Source organism: Elephas maximus, chromosome 1, assembly GCF_024166365.1.
Source record: "Elephas maximus indicus isolate mEleMax1 chromosome 1, mEleMax1 primary haplotype, whole genome shotgun sequence".
In the NCBI taxonomy this organism is placed as follows: Eukaryota; Metazoa; Chordata; class Mammalia; order Proboscidea; family Elephantidae; genus Elephas; species Elephas maximus.
The window spans coordinates 21,573,247-21,586,718 of NC_064819.1; the positions used below are offsets into that span (position 1 = coordinate 21,573,247).

The 13,472-nt window shown below is 41.4% G+C and overlaps 1 protein-coding gene across 1 annotated transcript in view; it reads left to right on the top strand.

Moving 5' to 3' along the window:
* The window catches only part of ATP13A4 (ATPase 13A4), a 138,753-nt gene that overhangs the window by 110,717 nt on the left and 14,564 nt on the right, over positions 1 to 13,472 (top strand). The window contains exons 21-25 of the mRNA XM_049880221.1: positions 149 to 228; positions 1,377 to 1,419; positions 1,821 to 1,930; positions 5,544 to 5,640; positions 7,453 to 7,525. Coding sequence (XP_049736178.1) covers positions 149 to 228; positions 1,377 to 1,419; positions 1,821 to 1,930; positions 5,544 to 5,640; positions 7,453 to 7,525 — 403 coding nt within the window. The remainder of the gene's footprint in view (positions 1 to 148; positions 229 to 1,376; positions 1,420 to 1,820; positions 1,931 to 5,543; positions 5,641 to 7,452; positions 7,526 to 13,472) is intronic.

Sequence of the window (13,472 nt, forward strand, 5' to 3'; positions counted from 1 at the left end):
ACCAAAGAACCTTGGAAACAAATTTTTTTCTCATTCCCGGGTACAATCATCAAGCCTATATTCCGAGTGTTATCAATTTTTTTTTTTTTTTTTTTACATGCATGACCAACTCACATGACAAAAGTTTTCATTTTGGGCTTCCTTACAGATACTGATCAATGGGACCATCTTTGCAAGAATGTCTCCTGGGCAGAAATCCAGTCTGGTGGAAGAATTTCAGAAACTGGAGTAGGTTCTTTACCAATTCATGTGCCGTGAAAGGCATGAAGGCATGGCAGTCAGGGGAGAGGAGAAGGTATAGGGAGTCATTCAGTTTGGCTAGGGAAGTAGCCCTTACCTGGGCTGCACATGAGAATCACCTAGAGAGCTTTGAAAAATTACAACACTAGAACCCCACTTTCCAGAGATTCTGTTTCAGTTGTTCATGCGGGGTTTGGACATCAGTATTTTTTCAGTGCTCCTCAGATAAGTCAGCTGTGCATCCAGACTTGAGAACTACTGGACTAGAGCCTACAGGGGCATAAAGAGGTGCGGTGAGAAATAAGTCTGAAAGGTAGCGTGAGCTCTGATACTGGAGACACAATGAGCTTTTAGACTTTCTATAAGCTGTCATCATCACAGTTATGATAGAGGAAGATTCATGTGACAAGAGACTCATATAACTCTAAGAACATTTAAATATCCCTATGCCAAAGCACCCTCTGCACCCAACATCAGAAAAGTGCTATCTCCCAACATGGCTGGGTCTCCAGTTTTAGACAGAATGGGCAGTCCAAATAAAGTGCCCATCATTCGGGCCCCTTTATTTTTTGTTACTGGAACCCCACAGAGTATCAGAGGCTTTCTCTACTTCTGGCTCGTGACCACATCCACACACCTTTGCCTCCTCCATCCCCCTACTCACTGGATTCGTCTTTTAGGCAAGCTTATGGATTCAAAAAGTTCCATCTTCTCAACATGGTTGAAAACCTGGAGAGTAAGCTTTGTTGGTGTTAGTGGCCATTGAGTCGATTCCGAATTGTGGTGATCCCATGTGTACCAGAGTAGTACGGTGCTCCTTAAGGACTGGAAGTACATCCCTAGGCCTTTATTCCAAGGCATCTCTGGGTGGGCTTGAACCTCCAACCTAGCTGTTAGCAGCTGAGCATTTAACCGTTTGCAATACCCAGGGACTCCTGAAACCAGGAAAAGGTGTGCTGATTTATCAACCCATTGTGTAAACCGTTGAATTACCCTTCCCTTCTCTTCGGGAAACTCCCTTAAAATAAAAATATATTTGAGTCTTAAGTATGAAGGCCATGTTGTCTTTTCAATTAGAGAAATTAACTGGTAAGATTGCTTTGATTTTCTTTGCAATTGACATGGTTCCCTTTTAGTTACTTTGTAGGGATGTGCGGTGATGGAGCCAATGACTGTGGTGTAAGTATCTGTTAGTGTGGGGGACCATAGTCTATGTCAATTATACTTACCTGAAGCCCTTTAAAGAGAATATCTCCTGGAATATACACCACTTCCAGTCACCTTGCTGGGGAAACTCATGCTGAGGGAGTTGGGAAGGATTTGACCAAAGCCACCCAAAGACTCAATGGTCAGTAGAGACTAAATGGGGTGGAATTTGGTTCCAGAGTTTGGCTCTTTCAGCTAGGTATCCCAATACCATGTGTTTCTCATGGAGCAGCCAGAGCACAGGTGGGTCATCTCCTGGCTGGTGCTTGGGCCCATAGTCACCAGACATGAACCTTAGCTGGCTTTTACTACGGGGCCTCAGTGGAGACCTATGTGAGCCTACGTGGGCAGTGAACTGACTGTTTTGCTTTCAGGCTTTGAAAATGGCTCATGCAGGCATCTCTCTGTCAGAACAGGAGGCATCTGTGGCCTCACCTTTCACCTCCAAAATTCCAAACATTGAGTGCATACCACACCTTATCAAGTAAGTAGGCACTTTCCCCCAGCATTGTTTTATCTCTTCAGGCGAAATCACGTTGTCTTTTCTGGGAAAGACCAGGGAAGCCTTGATTGTACTTCAGGGCTGGGAGAGTGCTTTGTAGTGGAATGCAGTCAAACGTTCTACTGCTAAATGGATTTACCAAGAGTTAAAAGTGAAACTCTGAGAGCAATGACGTTTCCAATGAAAGCCACTGATTACATAATTTTTACAATATTGAAATGTGGAATTTATTACTGCTTTGACAGTGTTAGTCATTCCTCTTATATATTTAGTTACTTTTTCATTGTTTCTACTTAGATCTGGGAGATTGAGAGAAACCTTCTCTTCCCCACTTGGCTTCTTTCCCCATGCCTCTTTGTGCTTCCTTCTGTGTACCTTTGAATTATCTTTCTGATCACCAGTTTTCAAAATATTTCTTCATCTTTGCTGCTCCCCCTAAAATTTCCCTTGCTTCTTTATTTCTTCCCCTAGACATGTACTTCTGCTGCATTTTATTTGAATGATAGAGATAGTTAGCAATGTGGATACTCTTGGTTATTATAATAACTAGCATGTGTTTGTACTTTATGGAGAATTTTAATGCCTATTATCTTATACTTCAAAACAGCCTGGAAATGTAGGAATGGTTATTATTTCTTGTGCAAACAAAGCAATTGTGGCTCAGAGAACTTAACTGATGTGCCCAAGATCACATAACCATCTAGAATTAGGGACTCTAGAATACAGATTACTTACTCTAATTAGAATTCATTTTGCTTAAATGCATTTTATGTAAAAATTTCCTACTCTTCTTGCCATATTAAAGTAATTCTTTGGCTAGCTCTTGTCAATTTTTTAATTTATTCATGCATTCAATTGTTGAGCAGGCACTTAGTGCTAAGCACTGTTGGAAGCACTGGGAACCCAGAAGCAGGGGAAAAAAAAAAAAAAAAAAACAGGCCCTAGATCTCATGAAACTTTTGTTGGTGAAGGCAGTCAGGCATTTAACAAATACAGAGATAAATAAAGACAATAGTTATGTTTTTAGTGGTTAAGTGCTATGGCTGCTATGTAATCAAAAGGTCAACAGTTTGAATCTACTGGGCACTCCTTGGAAACCCTATGTGGCAGTTCTACTCTGCCCTATAGGGTTGCTATGAGTCAGAATCGACTCAACGGCAAAGCAGTTTTGTTTTTTTTTTTTAATCAAGAAAATAGAGCCTGTGGGAGGAGCAAAGGAGCCCTGGTGGCACAATGGTTAAGAGCTTGGCTACCATCCAAAAGATGTATGGTTCAAACCCACTGGCTGCTCCATGGGAGAAAGATGTGGTTGTCTACTTCCATAAAGATTACAAACCCTATGGGGCAGTTCTACTCTGTCCTGTAAGATCTCATAAGTTGCAATTGACTCAACGGCAACAGGTTTGGAATTTTTTTTGAGGGGTGACACAAACATTTAAGCACTTAGCTACTAACCAAAAGGTTGGAGGTTTGAATCCACTCAGAGTTACCTTGGAAGAAAAGCCTGAGGATCAAATTCCAAACTATCAGCCATTGAAAACACTACTGAGCACAGTTCTACTCTAACACACATAGAGTCGCCATGAGTTGGAAATGACTCTGGGGCAACTGATATATATCAAGGGGAAAAAAGATAATATGAAATGTAGTAAGGTGGTTCAGGAGGGGAGGTTGCTGCTTCAGGTGGGGTGGTATGGGAAGGCCGCTGGAAGGCGGTGAGGATGAGGAGGATCTAACTACCTTCTAGGCAGAGCATATGGCAGTGGCAAAGTCCTGATATGGGAAAAATCCTGGCTTGAGGATCGGATTTTAGAAACCTAGGAAATCATTATGACCACGTTGTCGCTGTATGCCATTGAATCAATTCTGACTTATAGCAACCTTATAGACAGAGTGGAATTGCCCCATAGGGTTTCCTAGGTTGCATCTGAACCAAGTCATGATATTTTTAATCACTTCATATGCATGTGAAAGGTGGATTATGAGTAAGCAGTGGTTAAGAGCTCAGCTGCTAACCGAAAGATCAGCAGTTTGAATCTACCAGCTGCTCCTTGGAAACCATATGGAGCTGTTCTACTCTGTCCTATAGGGTTGCTATGAGTTAACATCAACTTGATGGCAATGGGTTTGGATTTGGTTTTGAAGAATTGATGCTTTTGAGCTATGGTGTTGGAGAAAAATATGGAATATGCCATGGACTGCCAGAAGAACAAACAAGTCCGTCTTGAAGAAATACAGCCAGAACACTCCTTGGAAGCAAGGATGGTGAGACATTGTCTCACGTACTTTGGACCTGTTATCAGAAGGGACCAGTCCCTGGAGAAGGACATCATGCTTGGTAAAGTAGAGGGTCAGCAAAAAAGAGGAAGTCCCTCAATGAAATAGATTGACACAGGGGCTGCAACAATGGGCTCAACTATAGCAATGATTGTGAGGATCGCGCAGGTCCAGGCAGTGTTTCGTTCTGTTGTATATAGGCTTGCTATGGGTCAAAACTTACTCAACAGCACCTAACAACAAAAACAATCTTTATGGGAGCAGATTGCCAGGTCTTTCTCCCATGAAGTATGGCTGGAGGGTTTGAACCTCCAGCCTTTCGGTTAGCAGCCGAGTGCTTAATCATTTCCCCACCAGGGGTCCTTATCATGACCATAAGTAAATCTAAACCTATTGTTTTCCCAAATGAAACAGATAAAAACGATATTTTATAAGCAATCTATCTTATGCTTTAAACATGTACTATATGAGTCGAGATCTACTTGATGGCAGCATGTTTGTTTTTTGGTATTTGCTCAATGTCAATCAACAAGAACACAATTTAGCATATTTATGGTCTCTCTCTCTCTCACACACACACACACGGACACAAAACAGTTGCCATGGAGTCAATGTTTACTCCTGGCAACCCCATGTGTGTCAGAGTAGAACTGTGCCCTGTAGGGTTTTCAGTGGCTGACTTTTCAGAAATAGATCGTTCGGCCTTTCTTCCGATGTACCTCTGTGTGGACTAGAACATCCAGTCTTTTGGTTAGCAGCTGAGCATGTTAACTGTTCGCACCACCCACTTCCAGTTTTCCATCTATTTAAATCTGATACAGGACTCATTTCAGTACGCATGTTGTTTTCAGTATAGTTTTAGAAATAGTTGGGGATTACAAAATGAAATTTGAATCAAGTACTTGCCAAACTCCTAAAACATCTGCATAGATACTGACCTCAAATCTGCAATCTTATTTAAGTCCCTTAGTTCACAGATGTGATGGAGAGAGGGAAATGAGCTTCCAAGCTACTCTAGTGATTAGGAACAAGATCTGGGACTAGCTCCTAGGTAACCTGACTCTGAATTCAGGAGCTGAAATAATGTTGGCAGAGAGGACAAGAGTAACTTTAAATGTGGGTTCCACTGTTGGATCAAGGTCTGTGAAAACTGGCCTGGAATTGATCTTTCCTGAAAATCTCGCCAGCTCCCATTGGCCCAAGGCTGTCCAGTCTGTCAGATAAACAATCTGGTAATCAGACTTCTGATCTTTTCCATCCTGAGCTCAGCTGAACAAACAGCCCAGAATAACCAGCCTCATTTCTTTTCCTTACACAGGGAAGGACGTGCAGCTCTTGTGACCTCATTTTGCATGTTTAAGTACATGGCTCTCTACAGCATGATTCAGTATGTTGGTGTTCTGCTGCTCTACTGGGTATGACTTGGAACCTAGCCTCTTGGTTAGTGAGAACTAAAACCAGTGGAGGTGCGCTCTCAATTTGCAATGCCTCTTAATGAGAGAGTGTAAATAGGATATTCGAGCACCAGGAAGCCCTCTAGAAGTATTTTAGAAAGTAAATCAGAAATGGACAAATGTGCATGGGAAAGTTTGTTAATGTCAATTCTCTCTCTCTCTGACACGCCAACCTTTTATCTGGTGGTCGCTGAGGATCAGGACTGAACACAGCACTGCTTCTTTCCTGGTCACTTTCACCTATCCAGTTTGGGCAACATCTCTACCTTCTCAGTTCCACAATGGTTCTAACATTGCATACCATTCATTAAGGAGATGCTTCTCTGCAGTGGTGTGCTGGTAAATGTTTTATAACTCGATCTCCCTGGATAAACAAGCCTCAATTATTAATGTTTGCCAATTGCCGTGGTATAAATTCTTCCACTATAGCCGATTTCATGCTTCCAACTTGGCGTCATTGAACGTGGAGTTGGGAGGACACACGCACTGTTATGTAGTACTTCCACCATGTAAATGCAATAGATGGAAATACCCTCAAGAGTATAGATAAGAGTAAAATACAGTAAAATTATTAGGAAGGGCACAGTGTTGAGTATTTACTACCTTTGCTTTTAACACAGTTTGTTTAATGCTATGTTTGTGTAGTTTCTTTATTTTTTAGTAATGGCTGTGTTTAATAGCTGGCACACAATATTCCTGAAATTTTAGCAGTTGACTCCCCTGAGCCAGCACAAGTAGGCTCCAGCACACCACTGATTTCCTGCATATGGGGATTTAAAAATTGCCATATCATAGCACAGAAAATACAGGTCTTCTGATGGCTTTTACTCTTCAGCAAGATACCAAAACAAAAAACAGTACCATCGAGTCGATTCTGACTCATAGCAAGATACAAAAGGTGAAAAAAAAGTGCCTGTTGTTTCTGAACCCAGCTCGTGGGCTTATTTCATTAAGTATCCCTGAGTTCTTCAATAAGGGTGTTTTATTTGTGCCAAACTTATCTAGGTTCATCTCTATATAGTATTGCCTCTTGCTCTTGGGTTAAAAATTTTAGCTCTGTCATTTTTAGATTACCTGTGTCTTTTCCCTCTCACTATAACTGGCTTGGAAAAGGACAGATCGTTGATAGAAACTTGGCCCTATTTTGGAATCCCAATAACTCATTGTGCTAAAAAGTGCTGGTAAACATGAGATTTCATTATCTCCTTACTGCTAAGGGGTGGGGAGTGGGGACATGGGAAGTGGTGAGACAAGTCTACTTAAAATCAGGAAGACCTGAACACATTTCCTTCAAAGGCATAAGTGCTTTGTAGCAACATCAAGTCTAACACCACCCAAGAAAGCAAATACTAGGTTCTCTTATGCCCATTTTCCATCTGGTAAATTTAGGTGAGATCATACACTTGTCAGTTGCACTACTGGGAAGACACTGTTTTATTGTGCCAGCCAAACCCCAGCTTCTCTGCCTAAAAGTGGAAAAGAGAGCGGAGGCAAATCTTGTAGAGCAAAGCATTGTCCTCACCAAAGGATCGTCTCAATGCACAAGTGACCAGCCCAGAAAGCACCCCTGCTTAGTGAAGGTTTCACAGGCTTGGCTTTGAGGACTCCCACCAATACCGCCACTCACCAACCCCCAGAGGCCCTGGCCATACCACCTCTTCAGTAGTTTCCTAGAAAAATCATATGCTATAAATGAATGCAATTAATGTCAAATTTCATCCAGAAGGTAATAACTTTTTTGAGCCTCTTTTCTTTTTCTGTTTTTCTTTTCAGAAGACAAATAGCCTTTCCAATTACCAGTTTCTGTTCCAGGATTTGGCCATTACAACTCTCATTGGTATAACAAGTAAGACATTTTAAAAACTTTCTTCCCAGAGGCGCTCCCCTAGGCTTGTTCCCCTCTGCCCAGAAGGGTTCCTCTACCAGAAGGGACAGCAGCAACAGCAGTGCTGTGTAACTTCTTCCCAAAGTGGTGTACAGAGGGAGAGAGGAAGTAGAGTCCTTGTTTCTGAGTGTTGAGAGATGGTTTTATCAAAGGAAAAGCTGGCTCGCTATTTTGCTGTTTTCTACAAGATGTAGAGCTTTCATAAATGGTCACTAAACATTTAAAAAGAAAAAAGCACTTGAAAACCAGGAAAGCTGACTTTAGTCGCTTTTAGGTATCATTATAGTTGAAATGTGCCCAATTTGTAGAAGCGAAAAGCTTTTATGTTTCCCATCTCTAGATTTTAGCCTCTCAGGATTTAGAATGGAGTTTAAGAGTTATCTTGTCATTATACCACTTCCATCCCCCACTTTCTAACTTATATATGAATCATGTTTCCAACTTCCCTGCTAAGGGAGTTTTTCAAACCCATTCACCAACCAGCATCTTTATCCGTAGTCTCTGCTTTTCTCTCTGTTATGTATAATATGTAGTAAAAGTCAGCAATTCCACTTGTACTTTGCATCCTGTTTCCTCCCACCTTCTCAAGGACTTTGTCCTTTTACAACCTCTTTCTCCACCATCATCAGCTTTTCTCTGATCTACTGGATTATTTCCATCGGCGTATAAATACATTCTAGTATCTTCTTTTTTAAAAAAGTTCATTGTTGATCCCAAATCCCCCACGAGCTACTGTCGCCTTTATACTCAAACTTCCCAAATAGTTGTATATATCCGCTTTCTCCCTTTCCCATCTCTAATTCTATCGTCATCTCATTTTAATCGGTCTTCTATTCCCCCACTGGAGGTGCAAACAAATTCTAGTATTTGAAGACATGAATCTGGATGCTGGGCCTATGCTGTTGTTTGGTGGGAGGTAGTGCTGTGCTAGCAAACGTTTAACAACTGATGCTCTAAAAAAATCATGTATATGTATGTTGGTTGGGTGTTGCAAACAGTTAAGCACTAGGCTCTAGTCATACATCACTTAATGTGTACCGTATGTTTTATGAAACAGGGCCTTATGTGATATGGACGTTGTGTGAACACCATATTGTGGATGAAATTTCTTTCAGGCATTCACTTCCAGAAAAAAGGAGGTTTCATCCTTATTAAAAATTTGCTGGGGCAAATAACCTCCCTCTTTAATTAGTTTCTCTGAGGTTTCAACAAAGTCTTCTTCTGCCTTCACGTCAGCACTCACGGACTCACCACTCACTTTCATGTTATGCGGTGAAAAACATCTGAAGAGCGTCAACTACCCAGAGCTATCCCTAACTGCTATGTCGTAGCCTGGTCCTGCTTTTTCTTTCTTTCTTTCTTTTTTTTTTATTCTTTATTTTGCTTGAGGTGAAAGTTTATAGCTCAAGTTAATTTCTCATACAAAAATTTATACACATATTGTTATGTGACACTATTGTTGTTATGTGTTGCAATCCCTATAATGTGACAGCACCCTCCCCCTTTCCACTCCAGGTTTCCCGTGTCCATTCAACCAGCTCCTATTCCTTTCTGCCTTCTCGTCCTGCCTCTGGACAGGAGCTGCCCATTTAGTCTCGTGTATCTACTTGAACTTGAACTAAGATGCACACTCCTTCTGAGTATTTTTTAACATTCTATAATCCAGTCTAATCTTTGTCTGAAGAGTTGGCTTCGGGAATGGTTTTAGTTTTGGGTTAACAGAGACTCTGGGGGCCATGTCTTCAAGGGTTCCTCCAGTTTCAGTCAGACCATTAAGTCTGGTCTTTTCACATGAATTTGAATTCTGTACCCCACTTTTCTCTTGCTCTGTTAAGGACTCCCTGTTGTGTTCCCTGTCAGGGCAGTCATTGGTGGTAGCCAGGCACCATCTAGTTCTTCTCTTAGGCTGATAGAGTCTCTGGTTTATGTGGCCTTTTTGTCTCTTGGGCTAATATTCTCCTTGTGTGTCTGGTGTTCTTCATTCTCCTTTGCTCCAGGTGGGTTGGGATGAATTAACGCGTCCTGGATGGCCGCTTGCAAGTTTTTGAGACCCCAGACGCCACTCACCAAAGTGGGATGCAGAATGTTTTCTCAATAAATTTTGTTATGCCAGTTGGTCCTGCTTTTTCTTTAAGCATCTGGGAAAAGCTTTGTGCCTTAGCAGTGATGGTCGATGTGCTGAAAGGGAGTCACTTTTGTGTTTGGTCATTAATTCACATCATTACCAATTTCTGTGTATTTGATAGAGGTCCCTCTCGCATTTTCATTAGCTTTGTAGCTTTCAGTGGAGCCAAACCTTTAATAGCTCAGAGAATTTTTTCTTTGTTTTTGAGGATTAGCATGATTGTAGAGAGCAACATGCCTAAATCCTCTATGTCTTGTTCTCCAGTTGGGATTTCTGAACTCTATGAGTTGGAATCGACTTGAAGGCACTGGGGTTTTTTTTTTTTTTTTTTTTGGTTATTAAAACTTTACGGGGCCACAGATGGATATGCAGTTGGATGTTGCCCAAATGGATGTTATGTGTTTCATGACTGTATCAGCAGAAAGGTTGGTGGTTCAAACTCACGCAGCAGTGCTCCGGAAGACAGGTATGGTGATCTGCTTCTGAGTGGTCACAGCCTTGAAAACTCCATGGACCAATCCATGGGATCGCCACGAGTCGGACTCAACTTGATTACGACCAACAGCAAAAGCATTATAAACTTTACCAAAATTAAGAATGTATAGTAAACATTTTGCAAATAATAATAGAGGATACCCTTACCCATCGCTATGGGGTCGATTTTGACTCATAGAAACTCTATAGGACAGAGGAGAACTGCCCCACAAGGTTTCCAACAGCTGGTAGAGATTCTAAAAGGATACAGTACTCTTTATTGCAAATTCCATTTAGCCAATTGATTCTCACAGAATGTTCTCATTGAGTTTTACCAAACTCTTGCATCTGAGGTCTACCTAAGGGTGCAACTAATGACTGAATTAATTCCAGCGTGAATGTTGGTTGACATTTTCCCTTACCTTAATGGATAAGATGAAAGTAAAAACAGCTAAGATTTATGTCAAAACTTCATTCTTTTATCAATGATGTGAACAACTTCTCTGCTGAATCAGAGATTAGTTCTTGAATGGTGGAAGAATATTTTCTCAATTTTTTAAAAACTGTTATCCATGATGTAATGGCTACAGATGCGACACAGTTTTAAATTTAATCTGCATTATTAACTTCAAGAACATTGATAATACTAAAATGTAGTAAACTCATTAGGAAGAGATCAGTTTTGAGTATTTATTACCTTTGTCTTTAATGTATTTACTTAGTTGCAAGTTTATACAATTTATTTTTAATAATAGCAGTGCTTAGCTGCCTTTCAGATTGAACAATTGGCTCTTGCAAGCTAGCATGAGCCAGCTGCAGTGACCACTGGCTGGGAGGTAAGCACGTTAAGAAGGTGTCGGTCTTTGACGACCTCTGCCATGTGCCTTGTGGGCTTCTTTCTACACTGCGTCCTCTTACATCTTCTCATCCTAATCCTAACAGCTATCATGCCAACACATCACTTTAAAAACCATTGTTGACTATTATAAGATCTTGAGAAATAGTATAAACTCAGAAGAACACATACTTTTGTGGTTACAAGGCAGGGAGGGAGGGTGGGAGAGGCTTATTTACTGATTAGTTAGTAGATAAGATCTACTTTAGGTGAAGAGAAGGACAATACTCAGTACACAGAAGGTCAGCTCAACTGGACCGGACTAAAAGCAAAGAAGTTTCCGGGATAAACTGAATGCTTCAAAGGTCAGCAGAGCAAGGGCGGGGGTTTGGGGACTATGGCTTAAGGGGACTTCTAAGTCAATTGGCAAAATAATACTATTATGAAAACATTCTGCATCCCACTTTGAAATGTGGTGTCTGGGGTCTTAAATGCTAACAAGCGGCCACCTAAGATGCATCAATTTGTCTCAACCCACCTGGATCAAAGGAGAATGAAGAACACCAAGGTCACACGATAACTATGAGCCCAAGAGACAGAAAAGGCCACATGAACCAGAGACTTACATCATCCTGAGACCAGAAGAACTAGTTGGTGGCCAGCCACAACCGATGACTGCCCTGACAGGGAGCACAACAGAGAACCCCTAAGGGAGCAGGAGATAAGTGGGATGCAGACCCCAAATTCTCATAAAAAGACCAGACTTAATGGTTTGACTGAGACTAGAGGAATCCCAGTGGTCATGGTTCCCAAACGTTCTGTTGGCCCAGGACAGGAACCATTCCCGAAGACAACTCATCAGACATGGAAGGGACTGGACAATGGTTTGGAGAGAGATGCTGATGAAGAGTGAGCTACTTGTATCAGGTAGACACTTGAGACTGTGTTGTCATCTCCTGTCTGTAGGGGAGATGGGAGGGTAGAGAGGGTTAGAAACCGGCAAAATTGTCACGAAAGGAGAGACTGGAAGGGTTGACTCATTAGGGGGAGAGTAAGTGGGAGTATGGAGTAAGGTGTATATAAGCTTATATGTGACAGACTGACTTGATTTGTCAACGTTCACTTAAAGCTCAATAAAAATTATTAAAAATAAAATTAAAAAAAAACCATTGTTGAAAAGCTCTGCTATCTACATTTCAGCCACCCCCTCCCTGACACTTCTCTTTTCAAGTCCACCAATGATGTCCTTGCTGCCAACAACAATGGCCACATCTCTGTCTCTCCTCATTGTACTTGAGCCTCTCAACAGCACTATCCTTCCTCAAAAGGCTTCTTCTCTTGGCTTTTGTGATACTACACTCCTGGATTATCTACCACTTCCATGAATACAGCTTCTCCATTTCTTAGAATGTTCCAAGGCTTATTCTTGGGTCCTGTTGTCTTTTCAGTCTCCACCATCCCCCTATATGATCTCAACAAATCCTACAGCTTTAGTACTATCTGTATGCTGATGAGTCCCAAATTTATATCTCTAGCCTTATTCTCTATCCTAAGCTGTGGAATTGTAACTACTCAACATCTTCCTTTGGATATTTAAAAGGACTCAAACTTAACATGCCCAAACAGAACTCTTAGTTCCACCAAAATCTGTTCTTTCTCCAGTTCTATACATCTCCATCTCCAGATATTTAGGACACTTAATAAGTACTGAGTGCCTACTTTATACTGCTTACTGTACTAAAAAAAAAACTACTTGGAATACATCAGTAAAGAACAAAAACTTCTTCTCTCAGGGAGCTTATTTTCTATTGAAATTGTACCACTATTCACCTAGTTTTGCATGTCAAAAACCTGGAGTCACTCTCAACTTCCCTGTTTCTTTTACTCTTCACATCCAATACATACAGAATTCCTACTGACTGTATCTCCAGAACATAGCCTGAATCTCTTCTCTCCGTCTCCAGGGTAGCCACTGTCATTAAGCAACGTCCCCTGTCTTATGGATGACTGTAAGGACTTCATAACTGGTCTTCTTGCTTCCACTGTAGCGGCTCACCACCACCCCCACCCCATTCACCTTCACACAATAGTAGGAGAGTTGTCTTAAGAAAGTAAATTTTTTAATGTAATTCTCCCGCTTAAAATGCTCCAGCTGCTTCCCATTTCCTCGAGAATCCAAAGTCTTACATGATTGGGCTCCTGTTTATTTAACTTTGCCTCTAGCCACACTGTCACCCAGCGGCTACTTCCAGCCACAGTGGTCCTTCCAGCCACAGTGGTCCTTCCATGTCTCCAGCAATGGCAAGCTTGTTGTCACCTCAGTGCCTTTGCTTCTGCTATTCCCTTTGCCTAGAATACTTCGCCCTTACATCTTCATATGGTTTTGACTTTTTGTTGTTATTCAGATCTCAGCTCAATGTCACTAACTCAGAAAGATCACTTGAAACAGTGGCCAAGCCAATTATTCTCTACCA